The 19339-nt window shown below is 37.9% G+C and overlaps 1 protein-coding gene across 1 annotated transcript; it reads left to right on the forward strand.

The window, feature by feature from the left end:
• Nucleotides 1–6200: 6200 nt before the first annotated feature.
• On the forward strand, nucleotides 6201–16252 carry LOC122324813 (AT-rich interactive domain-containing protein 1B-like). The gene is made up of 5 exons (XM_043219489.1): nucleotides 6201–7370; nucleotides 11533–11724; nucleotides 14729–14764; nucleotides 15224–15313; nucleotides 16211–16252. The coding sequence occupies exons 1-5, from the start codon at nucleotides 6201–6203 to the stop codon at nucleotides 16250–16252; spliced, it is 1530 nt and encodes a 509-aa protein (XP_043075424.1).
• Nucleotides 16253–19339: the final 3087 nt, after the last annotated feature.

The raw sequence follows: 19339 nt of genomic DNA on the forward strand, positions 1-19339 counted from the left end.
TTGTTGTGTGAACTTGCCTTTGTTAAGGTACTGCAAAAACCTCTTTAAACTATCCATCCAGTATTTAACTGCAGCTTGGGTGCTGGCTTTATTTGAAATGAAGGAAAAAAAATCTTGTCCATGGCCTTATATGGTACAATATTAAAATATAGGCTTCCTTATATCTTCTTTTTCTGGTTCCCAATAGGTTTTCCTTTCAACGCAGAAGCTACTTAGTGTTGGGAAGATTACTTTGGAAATGTAATAGGTTACAGATGAAAAGTTATCCTTTTAAAATGTAATTTTTGTGTAACTACTTTAATTACTTATTATTAAAGTAACGTAATAGAATACATTTGATTACATTTTTATTTTATTCAAATGTTATTTTCAAAATCGCAAACCAGGCAGAGTCAGCATTAAAGTAGTACTTACTTGAATTAAGATTACAATAATTAAATTTTAAAGCACAGGCACCACAAAATCAGACTTACTTGAGATCACTCTGAGGATAAATACAGATTTAAGGCAACACCATTAAATAGTTTAGTAACTATTATACTGTTTTTGAAATTAAATCTTTATCTGTGACAGGAAGTATTGACATCTAACAATGCTAATCTAATCTAACAAAGTTAATCTTAAAAAAATAAAGCATAGACATAAATATGAAATAAAACAGATATTGAAAAAACATTTTTCATATTCTAGACTTACAACATTGGTGTTTTGTATTTTAGAGCAGTCTCTGCAATTTATAAAATTAATAAAATTTATGTAAATGTGTGTGATTAAAAAACAAACAAACCAGATGTAACTGCCATTGTAGTCGTATTTTTTTTCCTCAGTAACTGTAACTGATTCCAATTCATTTAGCATTTTCCAATTCAAATAGCGTAATTAATTCCCATGTAAACTAGTTATTCCCTAACACTGATCGCAATTTGGCTTTATTTAAATCATTGTACTAAAATCCTAAAAATTGTGGTTATAAAAATGGTAGTCCATATGCCCAAAAACGAAACAAAACACGGTCTCTACATTTTTACTATAAAACCATGGTTAATTTTCACACAGGTTTTGAAGCACTAAGTAACCGTTTGCTTGTTAATCAGATTTTGTTTGATTGTTTTTATGCTTTTTCACCAGACAACGTGTTCAGCGATTGTAATTTTTAGTTTTACTTCACAGGCTGTATGTTAACTTTGATGGAAACACTTGATGATGTTCGCTGAGAGAGATACTCACTGCGGAAGCCATGCTGATTACACCTGCTAATATTAGACAAATGTCAGATATTTTAACACTATAATATGTCATCTGGGTTACTGATCTAATTTAAAGTGCCCCTGTTATGGTTTTCTGAAATATCTTGTCATGCGGCGTGTAACACAGCTCTAAGTGAATGAAAACATGTTTTAAATCTGAAAGTGCACCGTGTATAAAGTTATTGTATCTCAAAACCCTAAATCCCTGAAACAAGTCGTTTTGAAAACAAGTCCTGAAACATAAGCATATTGCTCGCACAATTTGTTGGTCTGAATGAAAATGCTAATTTTTTTTTTTTTTTTTTTTTTTTTTTTAAAGCTATTAAGGAAATACTGCTTTAAATTAAATCGACAGATCACCGGAAGTGTTTGGAATCGACGAACAAATCATTCGGGAGTGGTTGACCAAATAAGGCAAAAAAATAAATGCATATTATAAGTGTTTTTTGACCTCGCACGAATTTTAACCTGTTGTTCGGGACTCCCCAAAACCAAAATATGAACCTTTTATAACCCATAATAGTAGCACTTTAAGAGTACGCCTGCTTTTGTGCCGTCAGCAGAGGGCAGTGCTGCTCAGCGGTTGAGGCATTTTGGCGCGATCAGATATCCACCATCACATCCCCGACCACTTTTGATCAGCCAATAAACAAACGGTTTTATGTAAACATCGCAAATCACACCACACATGGATTTGTCATCAGCTAATAAACCACATGTAAGTCCGGTCTTGTTCTGGAACCCACTGACTTTCAGCGTATGGGAAAAAAAAACATAATTCTGACTAAATTTGTCCACAACAGAGAGGTCACAAAGGTGTATCAAAAACATATATTTCATTTTATTTTTTGGATTTGCATTGTAAAAGAAGATTTAAAAACAGACAAGTGTGCTGACATTTGAGCCCATAGTTTTCTCCAGCGCTCACCTTCCAAACAGCAACTCAACCCCTTTTATAGACACAATTACAAATCGCCAGCTGAGTTTAATCAAGAGGGACCATAGGAATTACAGTCCAATTTCAGAGAACATAGTGTGAAATATTGTACAAAATATGATTCGAACCTCCCAACGGAAAATTACAAAAAATACATAATACAAAAAAGAAAAGTACAAAACAAAATAAAATGAATGTTGACCAAATTCAAGCGATCTATTCTTTTAAGACGATATTTAAATTAAAAAAGCTTTTTCAGAGTAAGTGTACAGTTAGGGCCTAACGTAAATTTTTCTTTTCTATGCCGATTCAAAGCGTATCTACATAACATTTAGGAGCATACTAATTAAATGACTAAATTAAACTGCACTCAAACTATGATGGAAAGCATATTTAACCAATAAATTTCGAGATAAAATCAAATCACTAAATTCATATCATATCAGAGTCAGATACAACAACAAAAAAAATGAATCCTCATACACAATCTTTCATAATAAGTCTTATTAATAAAAAATTAACATAAAAATTAAAGTACACATATACATGCTCTATCATTTTTATACAGATTATATTTCAAACAACCAATTGCTTGCAAACATCACATATTTTTTCAGCACACTACTCCTCAGGTTTAGTAACGATTTGTAAAAATATATATTATATTTAGCCCCACTTTTTTTGTAAAATTCCCTGAAAGTTCTCTTGAATTAAATTAAAATTCTGCATAATATGCAAATTGTTTGCGATCTTTTTAATTCTGATATATTCACACCGTGGATGTAAGCATTACGTCTCTCACTGTGGACAATGTTACTTGAAAAAATACACCTGCATTATTTTTTTAATCTATTTTTCCAGAATATAAAGACCATATGCTGAAAAATACAATCAAGTTTAAGCATTTCATATTCTACCTCTCTTCGATATCACTCTATATACTTGCAAAGGGGGAAAAAAACACATTTCTTTTGTATGAATTTCCACACTATCAGAAAAACAATTTCAATTAAGATAAAAAAAAAAAATCCATGCCTTGAATAGTGTCTTGAATGTGTAACACCGGCTGCTAGGCAACCATTCATTATCGCAACTAAAGAAGACCAAGTTATTACTTAAGTAATTCATAATGATAAGGTAATTTTGTGATTATGGTTATCATTACACGCCGTCCTCTAAAGCAACTGAACAAAACGGACAAAATATACCATAATGCTGGCTAAAATGTGCACTTACATCAAACGCTTATGAAAACATAAGTAGCTTTTATAGTCAAAGCAATAGCGTTCTTCAAACATACACAGTGGGCCTAAATTAGAGAGTCATTTATGTCATCATATCCACCAACACAATTACTTACGCTCGCTATAAAGTTGGGTCCTCTTGTAAACAAGAAAATTAAGAAGAGCTTAAAGACTGCTCCAGTGCCGTCAGAGACCCAGTGGAATATAACCGCTGCGGTGTGATTATTAAAATGAGAATCTAATGATTTGCCTCTGCCAAGGTCAGACGAGGCTTAATTAGGAAAATGCAATCAGCGACACCGTGCCTTGTTCTAAATGCAGTTTGGGCCAGTGCCAGCTTCAGCTCAAGACGCGGTCTTTAATAAAGGACGCTTGCCGTCTTGTGCTGCCGGCCGAAATAAAGCCGCGACGGGAAGCTCCTGGCGTTGAAGTGAACAGGAAGTTCAACCGAGGAAACATCCCAAAACATTAAACTAAATGCACGGGCCTCTTTGTCATTTTTAAACCTTTATGGCTTTTTTTTCTCCTATGGAAGATAAAGGATGTACAATCAAGAGGAATTTTCTCCCACCAAAGCATATATTACACATTTGCTGCCAAACTCTGAGAACGCGTATGTAAAGCAACGTCCCAAGTCTAATTAGGCCAGTACCTTGTTAAACAAAGCTAGATTCGGGGTAGGTTTAGAGATAAAACCAAACAAATCCAGCCCGGTTCAGGTTAGGTTTAGCGGGTTTACAGTTCTCCACTAAAAACATCTCTTTATGGGAGTGTTGATTCAGTTCAGTGATAGAGTCAGCTCTTTAATAGTGACAAGTGCATTCAGATGAATAATATTACTGAAAATGAAGGCCCTTTTATTAAACCGCCACGACAAGATGCAATTTTAATGTTTTTTGCATGCATAACGAAATGTGATCTTAAATAGTAATAGTGAAAATCGTTGCTATTGGATGGCTGTCGGCAGTTGGTGCTGAACACTTCAGTCCATCATTTGCTTGACCTTGAAAGCTTGACTTTCCATCATCTACTACTTTGTATTAGAATGTGTTGCTTTTCTATTGTGGAGAAAACGCTTGCAGTGTCACAGCATCACTCTGGAGCTAAGCCTGACTGCCTGAGTGGGTTTTTTTTTTTTTTTTTGTCTGACCCAGTTTCTGTGCTTGAGCTGCTGCCACTGCTGCTGGGGAGGTCCTTTCACATCCTGCTCATGCTGAACAGGCCGAGCCATCCCCAGAGCAGGCCTGCCTCTCCACCATACGCATATCACCCCATTAAGAGCTGTCATTTTAGAGATGCGGCAGTTTAAGCAATATTCCAGCAATTTGTTGCTTGGGGAGAAGCCTTCGTACGCGCGTTGTTAACGGTGAGATGCAAATCCGCAGCAACAGAATTGGTTACCGCGTGAAATTAGCTGTTCTTCCCACTTAAAACAACGTGAAAAGCTAATCAACAGCTGCATAATACGGTGAAAGCGCGAAATAATTTTTTTTTTCTGTGAGTTTTCTAGAGCACAGAATGATATACCCCGTGATTCAGTCCATATCTGTGTGATGTGTTGGGCTGCAGAGAAATGGATTGAGACCAATTCCAGTGCACTGGAGAAAATCTGGCATGGAGTTGCTGATATTTAGAGAGTGGGTAGACCATTTCTGATTTAATGTTGACGACTGTTTCATCTATCATAATTTTTTTACAGACGTATAATGGGAGCAACGAAAGTCTGCATCACGTTTCTATTATGATGAATATCTCACAGTCCTGTGCATGTGGATCAGCAGTTTGAGGAAAAAATAGGATGGTGCAAGAATACTTATTTCTGAGTTTTATTAAACACTGCGGTCCATATTATACATTTGAAGCTTACTTGCATTTGTTGCCTCGGTTGTCTCCAGGCCTGCTATTGGAGAACTAGCCTCCTTCAGATTTTAGCTCCAACTCTAAACAAACCTGATGAGCTAATTAGGGTTAACTAATATTTACAGGAGATTGCTGTATTTGTTCCTGCACTGGCAACCCCAAAGTAATAAGTCCTGAATTTGATTGGGAACGAAGCATCTCACAGACGCATAGATGCAAGTGCATTCAAAATGTAAGTGCATTCAAAACTCCGTGCAACATAAAACAGTGCAGCACATTTGATGATTGTATTTGATTTCCATGTCTGTATTCACATTTACGGCATGAATTCCCTGATATCGTTTCTATAATAGTTAACGCATTCAAATTTCTCCACAAGTAAAATGCACCTTTTCGTGGAAAATAAGCGTCTTTGCGCGTGTAGGGTCGCCAGCTATAGTTTAACCCATGAACTATTTAAAATGGAAGTAATTAAAATGTAAATACAGAAATCCTAAAATTCCGAATCGCCCGGTCCGTGTTTTCCGGCGGACTTCATCGCAGAGCGGTGAAGAGCTGGAGGAGATGCTTGATAATGCCATGCTGGAGCAAAGGGGCTCCGGTAGGGGTCTTATGCACATTTATACACGTTCACGTTCGCCTCTGTGGGAATTGGAAGTTTGGTATTGCAAATAAACTTTTAAACGTGTGAAAATATAATACTAACGCCTCTGCTCACGCCAAAACGCCACCAGTTAAACGCATATTTCAGCATATATATATATATAGCCTATATATATATATTTTTTTTCCTCTCCGTTCCAGCGCCCCAGTAATTGTTTTCACAGCTCGTGCCCGTGCAACACACAGTCATCCCCTGACAGGACAGCGCTGGCAAGGGCTCCATCCACGATCCCAAATCTAATGGTGTGAATGAGGAGGAATCGGTGCGATGTGGGGCTGTGCGCTGCCTCAATGAATAATGTAGATGGGCATCAGCATGCGTCTATAGTCTCTGCGAAAACACGGACGCTGAGAATCAACGCGCACAGCCTTTTCTGCCCGTTTATCCGCGACATCGAGTATGGAAACGGGTCTGGTTGCGAATCATCAAGTGAAAATGTTGGAAGCGGAGATCCCCCTCCTTCGCCTCATCATCGCACACCTCCACAGCAACAGTCGCAAGCATCATTCCATCAGCAGCCACAGCAGCGAGCCGTGCACAACAACAACAACAACATCAACCCGACACCCGTGCGCGGAGATCGACAGCAGCATGGAGGGAAAGAAAACGCTCTGGAGACGCAGGTCGATCGCCATCCGCGTTTGCTGAACACAAGCGACGAGGAGGAGCGCTCGTCCAAAACCGGGGGGGATCGGATGGGCAGCAGGTACGAGCACTCCAACTTTGGACCAACGAGCAACAATAACAACAACAACAACAGCGGCGGCGGCGGCGGCAGCGCGTCCCAAAGCGGGAACAGCTCCGTTTCTGAGTTTAATCATTATTACGGGAATGGAAGAGGAGGGCCTTGCTTTGATCAACATGGCGGACAACAAAGCCCTAGGACGGCTTTAATGCATCAAGCACAGGGCAGCATGGATCAAGTGCAAAACTCTCACGAAGGGTACCATAATAATCCGTACAACCACTACCCCAACTACCGGCCGGGGTACGGTGGCGCTGGATACGGTATGATGAGCCCATCGCGGCAGGGGAACATGATGGGCCCAGGTACCACTCCGCCTACTGCCGCTGCTGCTAGTCATGGCAAGGCTGCTATGGCCTCTACTGTTACCCCAGCTCCCGGTGCCAACGTTGGGGGGTTTCAGAGGTTCCCCGGACAAAACCAGCAGCACCCTTCTGGAGCTACACCCACCCTAAACCAGCTCCTGACATCTCCGAGTCCGATGATGCGCGGATACGGCAGCGGTTATCAAGATTACAGTATCCCGCCGCAGCAGCAGCAGCAGTCCGGGATGGGTTTGGGCAAAGACTTGAGCTCCCCGTACAGCCCAGCTGCCAGCCAGCCACGGCTGGGGAGCACAACAAAGAAACCACCCGGCAATGAGTCCTGGAATAACGGGAACGGCAGAGCTCAGGTGAACCCTTTAGCTTGCGTGTGTGTGTCAAGTTTCGCATGCAGGTTCAGCGTGGCCTGATGCTACTCCCATTACTAGCTTACAGTGTGCTGCTTTTGTATTTATCGAATCAGATTATCGGTGTAAACGGTGGAATGGAATGCTGAGTTTGTTTTCTACTGTTGTAGTTATAATTATTCGGGGATTTGTGCGTGTGCACGGATTGACAGGCAGGGGAACATGTCAAGTTCTGCCCATAGGTGACTGTGCTAACGGTGTTAGCACGAGAGTTAGCCTGCGCTGAGACTTTCATTTCTGCTTTAAGAAATGCCCGATACAGCGAAACGATATCCTGGGCTGCTTATATTCTTGTAGACCGTATATTTATACAGCATTAGCGCAAAAAACTCATTGTCACGTTACTGAATAAATTACTGGTCGTGGTTTCGATAAAGAGCTCGTTCGTTCGGTGCCATTCAAATTATGGAACGTTCTAGCATTGCGCTGCTGCTAAATAAAATTCACCGCTTGTGCTTTTCGTTTCCGACAACAATCGAAATAAAGCTATTTTGTGCTCTAATCCTACTTTTCAGATAAAATTTCGATTTCGTTTTCAATGTTTGTCGCCAGTAAGCACTGTCTGTCTGAAACCCAGGGCTAGACTGTGTTTTCAGTACACAGCGCTACTGATTAGCATTGTTAGCTGGCGTTAGCGCCATTGCGCCCGTCTGCCTTCATTATGCAGTAATTAATGCTTTCACATTCACCTCACATTCACTAGCAATTTTTTTTATATAATTGCGTCCGCACTGGATGTCTTAAACGCAAAATATTAAAATATAAAATATAAGGTGGAGATGGTGACTGACGCTGTATTCCAAAACCCCAGGAAGTTCACTAGGTTTTGAGACCATAATGACAAAAACTTGACTAGGTAGTAACACGCCAGGTTTTGTCACTATGATACCACAGCGCCTAGCTTTTAATACACAAAATTGCAGGAAGCCCTTCGGTTTTATAAATATAATTCCCTGAAAATCCTATCTTGGTTGGCAGCTCACTAAGTTTTAAGACTATAATGTTAAAAAGTGCTGTCTGGGTAGGCAACACGCTTGGTTTTGACATACAACCTTGGATTTCACGGTCCAGCTGGCATAGTTACAGTTTTTCAATTTTGATTTTAGTGATAAATTGACTTTGCTGCTTAATATGTTTTTATGCAGGTCCAGGGGGGAAAGCTGATGAATCTATTGGAATAGTTTAGCATATATTAATATTCAACCAGCTAAATGCTGTAGGTTGTGTCTTTGTTAAATGGTAAACACTGATAGAGTGTAACAATTTGGTGTGACAATGGTTTTTAGTTAGTTGTTTACAACCGTGCACGCAAGCACAATTATGTGTTTGTAGATGAAAAAAAAAAAAAAACAGTGGTAAAATATTTTTTCATAAGCAAGAGGAAAAAGCCTGCTTTCAGTTTCTCCACTTCTGCATCTGTGCGATCAGATGCTTTTTGGCTTTGGCCCTTCTCTGAGTGGATGAGCAGTCTTGACCTTCGCACATGCAGATTAGCCATGCTTTCATAGTGACACATGAAGAACATTTGTGCTGGATTGCCCAGGGTCTGCCCAGGAAACATGACTGGAAGAGATGCCAAGACACCTGATAGCCCTCACACCTTCCATTCATCCACCTCCCATGACCATTTTTGTACGACACTTTGAGAACGTTTTGAATGTACCATAGCAGATTAATTACTGTTAATAGCATTATATATAACAAAATATATTTGCCTGTTTGTCTACGGTTAATTTAGAGGTAAAAACCTCAGTATGTCTCTCTCATCGCTCTTGTGGTGTCCTCATCATATAAATTGAAATGCAGCCACATTCTTCCAAGCTTACCTCTACATGTTTTTGGGTTTTTATTAGATCCATTTTATTTATTTATTTATTTTTGCTATACCGATTAGAATATTTTAAAGGATTCTGGATAAAATAGTTATAAGCCTATTCTATTCATGTTAAATGACACAATATTTCAGCACTACAATAATATGTATGTTGCACGGAAATTAAAAAACGGAGCTCCACTTATACATAAACCTTTAGAGGTGCATTTGATCAGGAACAATGATTGGAATAAAATTGCAGACTGGTTGAATTACATCAATAAGTTTGTGTTCGGCTATGTGACAGATTTCAATTCTTTAGACATACATGAAGATGATGTTGACATTTATACTCATTTGCATTTTTAGAGAAAGGCTATTATAAGAATAACTTGAGTTGTTAATGGCTTATCTTCAGCATGAAGCCTATTTAAACGGTGCACTTTCCCCAGGCCTCCAAGTGTGCGTTGCTCTGCCTCTCTGGCTCCACGCAAAATGTAATTAGTGACAGAAATTCACCAATTTATTGCGTGTTGTGTTTGTGAGAAGTTTCACTACCCTTGTGCCATTGTGTTTGAGGACGGTGGGATTTTTGGATGTTTTTGAAAGAAGACTTTCACGCTCAGCAAGGCTGCATTTATTTGATCAAAAATACTGTAACAACAATAATACTATGAAATACTATTTTAAGTATTTGTGATTCGGAGTATGCATGGAGATTGGCGTTGTACATAGATCATGGAATGAAGAAAAGATTATCTGCCATGTCATTATAATTTTTATTTTGTGCAATTAGGTTAGAGAGGTATTTCTGAAATAAATTAAAATTAAAGACTGTTAAAAACCTCTCTATAGACATATAATGTATATATCGTAAATATTATTAATGTGGTTAACTTTGTGTGTGTTTGCAAAATACATTTTATTTCACGTGATACATTTTATTTCAGGATGCTTTGATGAATAGAAATACTTCAAATAGAAATATTACTTTATAAATGTCTTTAATCTTAAATAATGTCACTTTTAATCAATTCAGTGCATTCTTTTTAAATTTAAAAAAATTCTCTTTAAAAGCAAAACATTACTGATCAAACATCTGAATGGTAATGCATTTAAATCACATCACAAATGCTAGATAAAATGCTACATTCAAAAAGGGTATGGATTGAGGATAAAAGATGCAAGCAAATGTTTTGGTGTTTAAAAAAAACACAGAATGTTTATTATTTATGTTTAAATATCCAATGTATGCTAGTGGTAAGAAAAATCTTTGAATTTGTTTGACTTGTCAGCCTTCTCAGCAACTTACAAACTTAAGTTGCACAGTAGTTATTAATAAAAGAATAAATAATAAAGTAAGGCATTATGAATAATGAAACCCAGCCATGTTCACTTTCCCATGTAATTTACATATCAGGGACTAGACTTATATTATCAGAATCATGAGTTTGTTTAATAAATTATCCTGTTGGATATTTGCGTCTTTATCGCTTTTTGTTACGTGTGTAGTAACCATTTTATAAAGCAAGAAATCACTATTTTGTGAATATAGTCACATAATGCCAACAAAGTCTTTTAGCTGTTACTATTTTCACAGCATAGCATGACCTCGCGTACCTAATTGGTGATTTAATGACGGACTTGATGGCAGTGCATCAACGAGGAGTGTTGAGAATAAATTAGAGATGGAAATGGCTTACGCTTATAAAACAGTAGACTCGTCATTGATGACTTCAATTGTTCCTTGAGTAAGATTGACCTGGAAACTTGCAGCAATGTTCCACTACAAATTCTTCAGGCATGGCCTAATGGTACACAAACTCTTTTGGTCTAAACCCTAATTTGACAATATAGTTGTCTAGTCAGAGAAAATGTGTGTGTGACAGCAGAGCACTCTGGCATGACTGCTGACGCTTAAAATGTTCATTTATAGTGGCCTCCCAGGCTTTCTCAAATTGGTCACATTTTCTGTAAGTGCTGCTTCAATTGGCCTGAATTTGGCAGTGACATGAGAAGATTAGCTTGGATGGCTCTCAGTCTTTCTGGCAAAGATGAGACACTTGAGAGAAAACCTAACCACCCCACCCCCCACCCCCACACCCATATCAGTCGATGGCACTTTGCCCTGAATCTCTCCATTTACTGAACCGCTCAACCTTATGATTGCTATTTGTATTCTAGTCTGCTCAGGCATAATAGTTGTATAAATGTGTTCACACATACTGCAATACGTTGTAGCTCTCGCTGTTGCTGTTCTGTATGCTAACATGATGATACTCCTCTCAACAGGTGGCACCCATGGACCCTATGGCCATGAAGCGCTCTCAGATTTATGGGATGGGCAACAGTCCCTACTCTCAGCCGGGCGGAACATATCCGGGGCAGCCATACGGATCACCCACTTCTCACCGATACCCAATGGGAATGCAGGGGCGTGGCCAAGTGGGCATGGGAGGGATGCAGTACCCGCAGCAGCAACAGGTAGAGCTAATGATTTACAGTGTTGCGAAACATCCCCTTCAAACGGATGTGTCACATGCATCTTTGATTTCCTGTGGAAAGATACTATTTGGAGATACCCTCATGGAAAGGCAATTTTACACGTGTTGGTAAAAAGGAGCGTATTTTGGTTTTAACCAGGCACCACCACCGTGAAGTCATGTGCTTGACGCTGAGTCTGTAGAGCTCAGTGTATTGGGAGATGTTACAATCATGTGAGTCTTTGTTATAATTTTTAAATTGCGAAATAAATCACTTATAACAAGGCTTGTGCTAAATTCTACAGAATGTGCCACAGATTTCACACACACACACATATATATATATATATATATATATATATATATATATATATATATGCCCCTTGGATGTTTGTTTATTAAGGATCCCATAAAAATTGCTTGATGGATGCAGTTTTCAGTCCTGTGTTGACAGATTTTCTTTGAGACAGGAAGTTTGGGGTGACATTAGTTTACATTAAACTTGAACTTTAATTTACGTTGCATTCTTTAACTTATGATATGTTTTTCTTGGAAGCGTTTAGTATTAGTAGGAGGCATGTTCTTATAGATTCTTATAGGAAGTAGAAATTCCCTTAATATTATTTTCTCCATAGGGTAATAACACAAACTACAGCAAAACTTTAAAGGCAGACCTACTGTAAGCTGCAAAGTTTTATTTGTTAGTTGTTCACGGCGTATTTTTCATTATTGTGAGTGTTTTCTTGCTTTATAAAATGGTTGCTACCACATAACACACATATTTAAGACACAGATATCCAATAGAACAATTTATTAAACAAATTTATGATTCTCACAATATAGGTCTAGTCCATGATATGGAAGGCAACCTTGGGACTGAAACCCATCATTTTTCAAGAAATTTTCACCAATCAGAGAATCAAAACCATTAAGATCTTTGAATGACTCTATAGTCAGTTTCCCTTTCTTAAATATTTGTCTAGCCTATATATGGCTATTTGGCAAAAAAAAAAAAACGTAAAAAGGGTTCTTCTGTATATACAATAAACATGCTTTGAGCTTTTATATGTATTTTGGACATTTGTCATTCACAGTGCTTCATGGGATTGTTTTTGTTTCCTATATTAAAGCTGTTAAGTACAAAACCTTGTACCATTTACTAGCATTGCTTCAAATCAAAGTGGGTGATGTCATGATTCACCATGTGATTGGTGAACAGAGATTTCAAAAAAAAAAAAAAAATCCCTATGGGAAAATGAATAGGAAAAATATTTTTGGAAAAAGGGCTGCTGAAAAAATGGACTGGATTCTAGACGGCATTTAATTGTACAAAAAATTGATACAGGCCTATTCATGAATACAAAATGAGTCATCATTTGTTATTTCATGTCTTGATATAATGGGGCTTTAAAGAAATCTGACTTCGCTTCAGACATCAAAAAGTGTTACGCTCCCAGCTCCGTTTAACACATCTCAACACTTTTAAATCCATTTTGCAGAATTCCACACGCGTTTTTCTCACATTCGCAACTAAACACTGTGCGTGGGCCTGGTTATGTTACTTGTCTGATGGAAAAGCCTCACTTTTCACCATGCCAGAATGTTTTTACCCACCCCAGCTGGCTGCCACACGGGGACTCTCCTGCTACGATATCTACTTTCTAAGCACATCTACCTTAGACTATCAGAATTAGTAACACTGACTCATAGCTCTCGAACAGAGATAGCAGCAGTGCTCTTCATGCTGTTGAGTCCACAGGAAACTGAAATGTCCTGACAGGCCGGCGGTCTGAACAGTGACAGCCCGAGGGGAACGCAGAGCGTGGTGCAGAAGGAACGACTCTGTTGTGCCTGTCAGCGTGGAGCGACAGTACTCCCAGCGTACCAGAGATGTTGACAGTCTTATGCGCCACATGTCTGTCAGAAGAGCTTGGCAGGCAGTCTGGTTGGGCTGGGCCGTCCCTATTCTGGGTACAGACTGCCCTACTAAATTTAGACTCGAAAGCTGGACTGTGTTAAGTTCAATGCCACTGACTCTGAAATAACTGTTCTGCTGATGTAACCAAGGCCGCATGGGTGGGACGAAAGAAAAATAAGCCGGTAGTACTGTAACTAAACATGTTTTACTTTCTCACCGCATTAACTAGGTTAAAATCAATACACGCGTCGCTTGAATATTGTCTTTAATCTAACTTGCACTGTTATCGAATGACGCCCAGAAAATTACTAGTACATTTTCCTTCAAGCCTAAAACACAATTCAAAGCTATATGTTGATTCAAAGTATTGTAGCAAAAATCTATATGGAAAAATTCCTTCATATTTTTGTAGCATATTGGGGATGATTGTAGCTTCTGTGTATTTTTGATTTAATATGAATGCTTAGGCTAGGATGTATATGTTTGGCAAACATAATAACACACCAAAAGATTCAATTTTTAAGATTGCAGTCAGATACAAATGCACTGAGATAAAAGGACCGGAAAACTCAAAGTAAGCCAATGCAACACATTTTTTATTGTGTAGTCTACACAGGCTGCATTCTTAAATTTATAGCACAACCAGCATAGTCTATTTTGTGTACAAATGGCTCTTTAGAGGTGATTGTTTTAATAATTAAATAATTTTTGAAGGTCAGTTTACCCACAAATGAAAATTCAATCATTAATTACTCACCCTCATGCATGCTATTATTACGTGAAATGATAACATAATAATTAACTTAAATAACAGTGATTATGTTTTGGGGTATTCTCCAAAATGGCGGACAACTGTAACTCATATGGAAGAAATTGCTGAATAAATTATGCTATTCTTGTTTTTTTTGTGCACAAGAAGTGTTTTCTTAGTCTTGAACAAAATTTTGGTTTAACCTCTAATGCCACATGGACTGTTTTACCCATGTCTGCTGTCTCTGTGCATTGATCGTGGTAAAATCCTTGCTGTCTATGGAGGGTCAGAGAACTCTCAGATTCTATCAAAAATATCTTCATTTGTGTTCTGAAGATGAGCGTGGTCTTACTGGTTTGGTGTGGACATGAGGTGAGTAATTAATGACAGAATATTTATTTTTATGTGAACTGACCCTTTAAGGAATTTAGCTTTTTGCAGGTGAAATATAGTCATCTTATTAAATTTTTGTGAGGTCAGCAGTAATTTAAACGCAGATTCCACAAAAAGTTGGTGACGGATTGTTGATAATCAGTATTATTCAAATGAAAAATTATGCTATGATTTACGCAGTTGTTAAATTGTTGGCAGTTGAACTACTGTGATAGCCGAGCAACTACCACAGAGACAAACTGAGACTGCTAAAAGATAGACTTTTTTTTCCAGTTATTGTAAACCTCTTTGTTCTGACACATTTTGGAAAACAGCGTGCGTGAAATCGAAGTCTCCGTGGCTGGAAGTGTTTGGGTTCACGTACTCAAGTGTGTTTTGGACCTTAGAAACATAAACTGCTATTTCAGCTATCAGCCACTTTCTTTTCATTACCTCCAGATCCATTACACTGATCTTTGGTCAGCTATGCTGACACAAGATCAGCAGGACAGCAGTCGTGTGCAGTTTCCTCCTGTGATTGCCCCCTGGGTACGGACGTGACTTTTTTAGAACGAAAGATCAGAATCAGCAATTCCTCCTGGCACGGTGGAACGTAGGAGAGGCACTAATCAAGAAAGACATCACCGAATGCAGCCAGCACATAATGAGATCATTACAGGAGAGTTTTGGGGTAATCTCTAACCCAAGGGGTGTGCGGTGCATTCGTGCAGCTGTTAGTTGTCGCCAATCTCAATCGAAAGAGACCCTATAATGACTTTTATCTACTAGAAGACCTTAGATGACCAGAGGATTTTTTTTTTTTTTTTTTTACAACCCTACCTGAAATTGGATGTTTCATCTGGTCTGATACCAAAGGAATCCTGCTGTGTTATTTCTATTGATCTTCTGGCTACTTCTGTTTTTACATAAACATTTTTACAATAAAAATAGAAGAAGAAGCTTTTTAAAACCAGGGAAAGTACAGGATTTTAGACAGAGGGAAAAAGACAACGTAAATATACTTTTGTTTTATCGACTTGAGAAAAAATCTTTTTGAAATCTGAAAGAACTCTTTGAGCTTTCTAGCTTAATGTCAGAAAGTGAATTAGCATTTTGTTCAGCCATCTGCTGTTTTTGTTCTTGTCTAGACTAGTTATAGCCACCTATATATAGTATATATATATATATATATATATATATATATATATATATATATATATACATAATTTGTTAGGGCTGAAATTTGAGTTTGAGAATTTTATAAACTGTTTCACCTCTTTTCAAACTGTGGCATTGTTTTAATGTTAGTTTTACCAGCTGTTTTAGCATGTTACTATGGATAGTTGCTGCATAAACAACATTACCATAATAATGGACTTCATTCTCACTTAGTCTCAAAATAATGTAATGGAGTGCGCTAATGACATGTCATGTCTTCATGAACAGGATGCTCAGAGAATACACAACAACACGCTGATTGGCAAGTAGGACAGCTTTCATCGAAAGCTTATCCGGACCTAGTGATATGATTGGACAAACTTTTATAACCATATAAATACATTCAGACCACTTAACTTAGTGTTTGCCAGAACATCAGGATGTAAAGAGATTCTTTAACCAGCATAACAAATAGTTTTTTTGGAGCCAAATCATCTCATTTTTTTTTTTTTTTTTAAAGGTGCATTCAGTACTTATCTTGTTAGCTGCTAGCATCACTGCTAGTAAGGATACCACAGTGTTGGTACATACACAGTGTAATTTACATTTTAATGTCAGTTACACCGATATTACACACAGTTTTAGATTAGTGCTTTACTGAATATTTTATTATTATTTAGTAGCCACTTGGGTATAAAGTCAGTGTTTTCTTTTTTTGTCTTGTTCTGTCTTTCAGACCTTTCTTCCTCTTCAGCCATACAGCTACGGATTCTCTCTCTTGTTTCTGCTAATGAGGAACAATACATTTATATATATTTTTTTATCCAATCGTCTAATTTTCATTCTTTGCATCACCACACAACACTACATCACTAGTGTATCTACTCACTAGGTCACAGTCAAAGATCACTGATGACTGCTCTCCAGTTTCACAACATTTCAACAAGGATTAATCACTGAGGGCGCCACCTACACCATATATTATTAAAACACTTTATATTGAATTTTAGTAAGTACTGTCAGTCTCATGTGAGGTATACTAAAAAATGCTGTTTTCAGCATATATTTTTGAAAGCCTAAAACCTTTTAAATTAACACCAAACCCCTGAATGCACCCTTTAATGTGAATTTCTTCTCCATTAGTGGCATCAAAAAACTTGCTCTTGTGTTTTACCTCCTGTGTTCGCTTGATGGAGTTAGGTGTGTTTTAATGATGCGTGTGAACTCTGGGTGGATGTGGATCAGGTGCGTGGCAGGGGGCCGCAGGTCCTGACAGGTGCTTTTGAAGGCTCTGTAAGAGGACAGGTCCTATCACAACACAATCAGCAGAGGCCATCAACAACCCCGAGGCACCGCCATTGACCATCTGATCGCTTCTCTCACCTGCCCTGCTGTCCACACTGCTGACAAGCACAATACATGGCAGAGAAATGGATTAAATGTGCCGCCTTGTGATTGGACACAACCCTTTGTGGGATTTTGGAAGCAATACGTGCGCTGTCCTCTTAAATCCTTTTTGTTATTTCTAGTGATGGAAAGACTGGGGAAATGCACGGCAGTTATCCTTTTTACATTCCCTCAAATGCCGCACAGACGGTTACAAATCGGAAGATAGGGGTCAGGGAATATTTATGCGTATTTGTTAAGTACACTGCAATTAAAACAAATCCAATAAAAAAATGTGGGAAAGACAAATCTATTTTGTAGAAATGTTATTACAAAAAAACTAACCATGAGAATGGTTGTAATGCTTATAGTTTTGGTCAAAACCATGCAAAAAAATTCTTTGAATTTAAAAAGGCTTTGTGTTCATACTAATACTCAAAAAGTATCATTTATTGAAAGCGCTTACTGCAAACCTTTCGTTTTTGTAAAGTGCTAGTATATATTTTACATTTCAAACCGATATATTAAATACAAAATATAATTAATTATGATTCATTATTACAATATTGCAATATTGTACAAAAACACTGTTTTGAATCTTTAAACGAGGGACAATATTTTCTCATAAATGGGGTGTGTGAATATAAATACATGTGCATGTGTGTGTATTTGATAAAGATTTTTATTTGATGTGTTTATTGAGACTGACAGCGGATAGAAAAAGAGAGGAAGCAAAGAAAAAAGAGAAAGAGGAACAAGATGGGGACTAACTGGGACTCAAACTCGGTCACCTGACAAGGCATTGCTGCCCACAAGCTGCTATGTGTTTCGACTTACTTTCTAATGGAAACTGATTGAGAAATTATTTTTGCAGTGTAGATTAGGGTTTGTCCTTGCTTGACTTACGTTTCTCATTAGTAAAGAAGCTCAGAGAACACAGCTCTCGATACAATTCCCATCTGAGCCTCGCGAGGTGGTGTGTGCACGTGCCTCGTCGCTGACATACTTCTGCATGTATTAGAGAGATGAGCGGAAAAACACATCATCATGGGTCGTGATTGAGTTTTCGTTTGGTATGAATGATAAAATGAGAATTGGTAGCGTGATGAAGGGAGCGGTAACGGGGGCTTTGATGGAGACATTAGCAAAAGCACGCAGTGCTGTTACTTTTGAAAGCTCCTTGGCACAAGAGTCGTCACAATAACAGCCTTGTCGTGAATCGTGGAGAGGGGGAATAGTTGTGGATTACTACAGCACTAACACACCCACGGGACCCCGTGATCGTAGATGTCTCCTATCATCCTCACTGGGCTACGCTTCACACAGCACGATACAGTTTGTCAGTCCTGTTGCTGGCGCTAAATATGAATGTGTCTTAAATGCAGTTTTAAAACAGACTGACAAATAATGGACCCTTAACTAGAGGTTATGATAAATTTAGTGGTGTAAATCCCAAACCTGATAAAATCAAATAAATAAATATTACATATTATTTATAAAAATGTTTTGCAAATAATGCTATACTATACAAATGATGTTATATATGTGGGGGGAAAAGGGTTCCAAATATAAAATCACATTGCAAAACCTAACATTTAAAAAGATATATAAATTGCAAATTATAATAAACAGAAACTGAGAACCTGTTAAATGATCATCGCTCTCTTCCTCTCATAAAAGAGTTGTGTTTGTTACTATGTTCAATTTTAAATCAGCATCTCAATGCTCCAAAGATATTTTAACAAAACTGATATTTCAATCCAAAAGCACCCGATTAAGTAAAAGTAAACTACATTTGTTTCTTAGCTGCTTAATATAAAACATTCCTCCTATATCCTATGATCATTTCTATTATTTGGCTTTGTTCAAGATTGAATGCAATTTACTCAAACATTGTGGAAATTACATGACATGATTTTATTTTATCTTTTTACCAAATTCAATGGATTATTATCAATTAGTAGTTGCAGAGCGCCGCTCTCAACTGGATGCAGAGTTAACTGTGATTCGTATGCTGTATTCAACAGCAGT

This window comes from Puntigrus tetrazona, chromosome 20, assembly GCF_018831695.1.
Source record: "Puntigrus tetrazona isolate hp1 chromosome 20, ASM1883169v1, whole genome shotgun sequence".
NCBI classification, from domain to species: Eukaryota; Metazoa; Chordata; class Actinopteri; order Cypriniformes; family Cyprinidae; genus Puntigrus; species Puntigrus tetrazona.

Bases quoted from the DNA above. Each gene is read 5' to 3' on its own strand.
- LOC122324813 (XM_043219489.1), top strand. From the start codon at position 6,201: ATGAGGAGGAATCGGTGCGATGTGGGGCTGTGCGCTGCCTCAATGAAT. The intron at 7,371-11,532 runs GTGAACCCTTTA...TCCTCTCAACAG, and splicing joins ACGGGAACGGCAGAGCTCAG to GTGGCACCCATGGACCCTAT. The intron at 15,314-16,210 runs GTACGGACGTGA...CTTCATGAACAG, and splicing joins CTCCTGTGATTGCCCCCTGG to GATGCTCAGAGAATACACAA.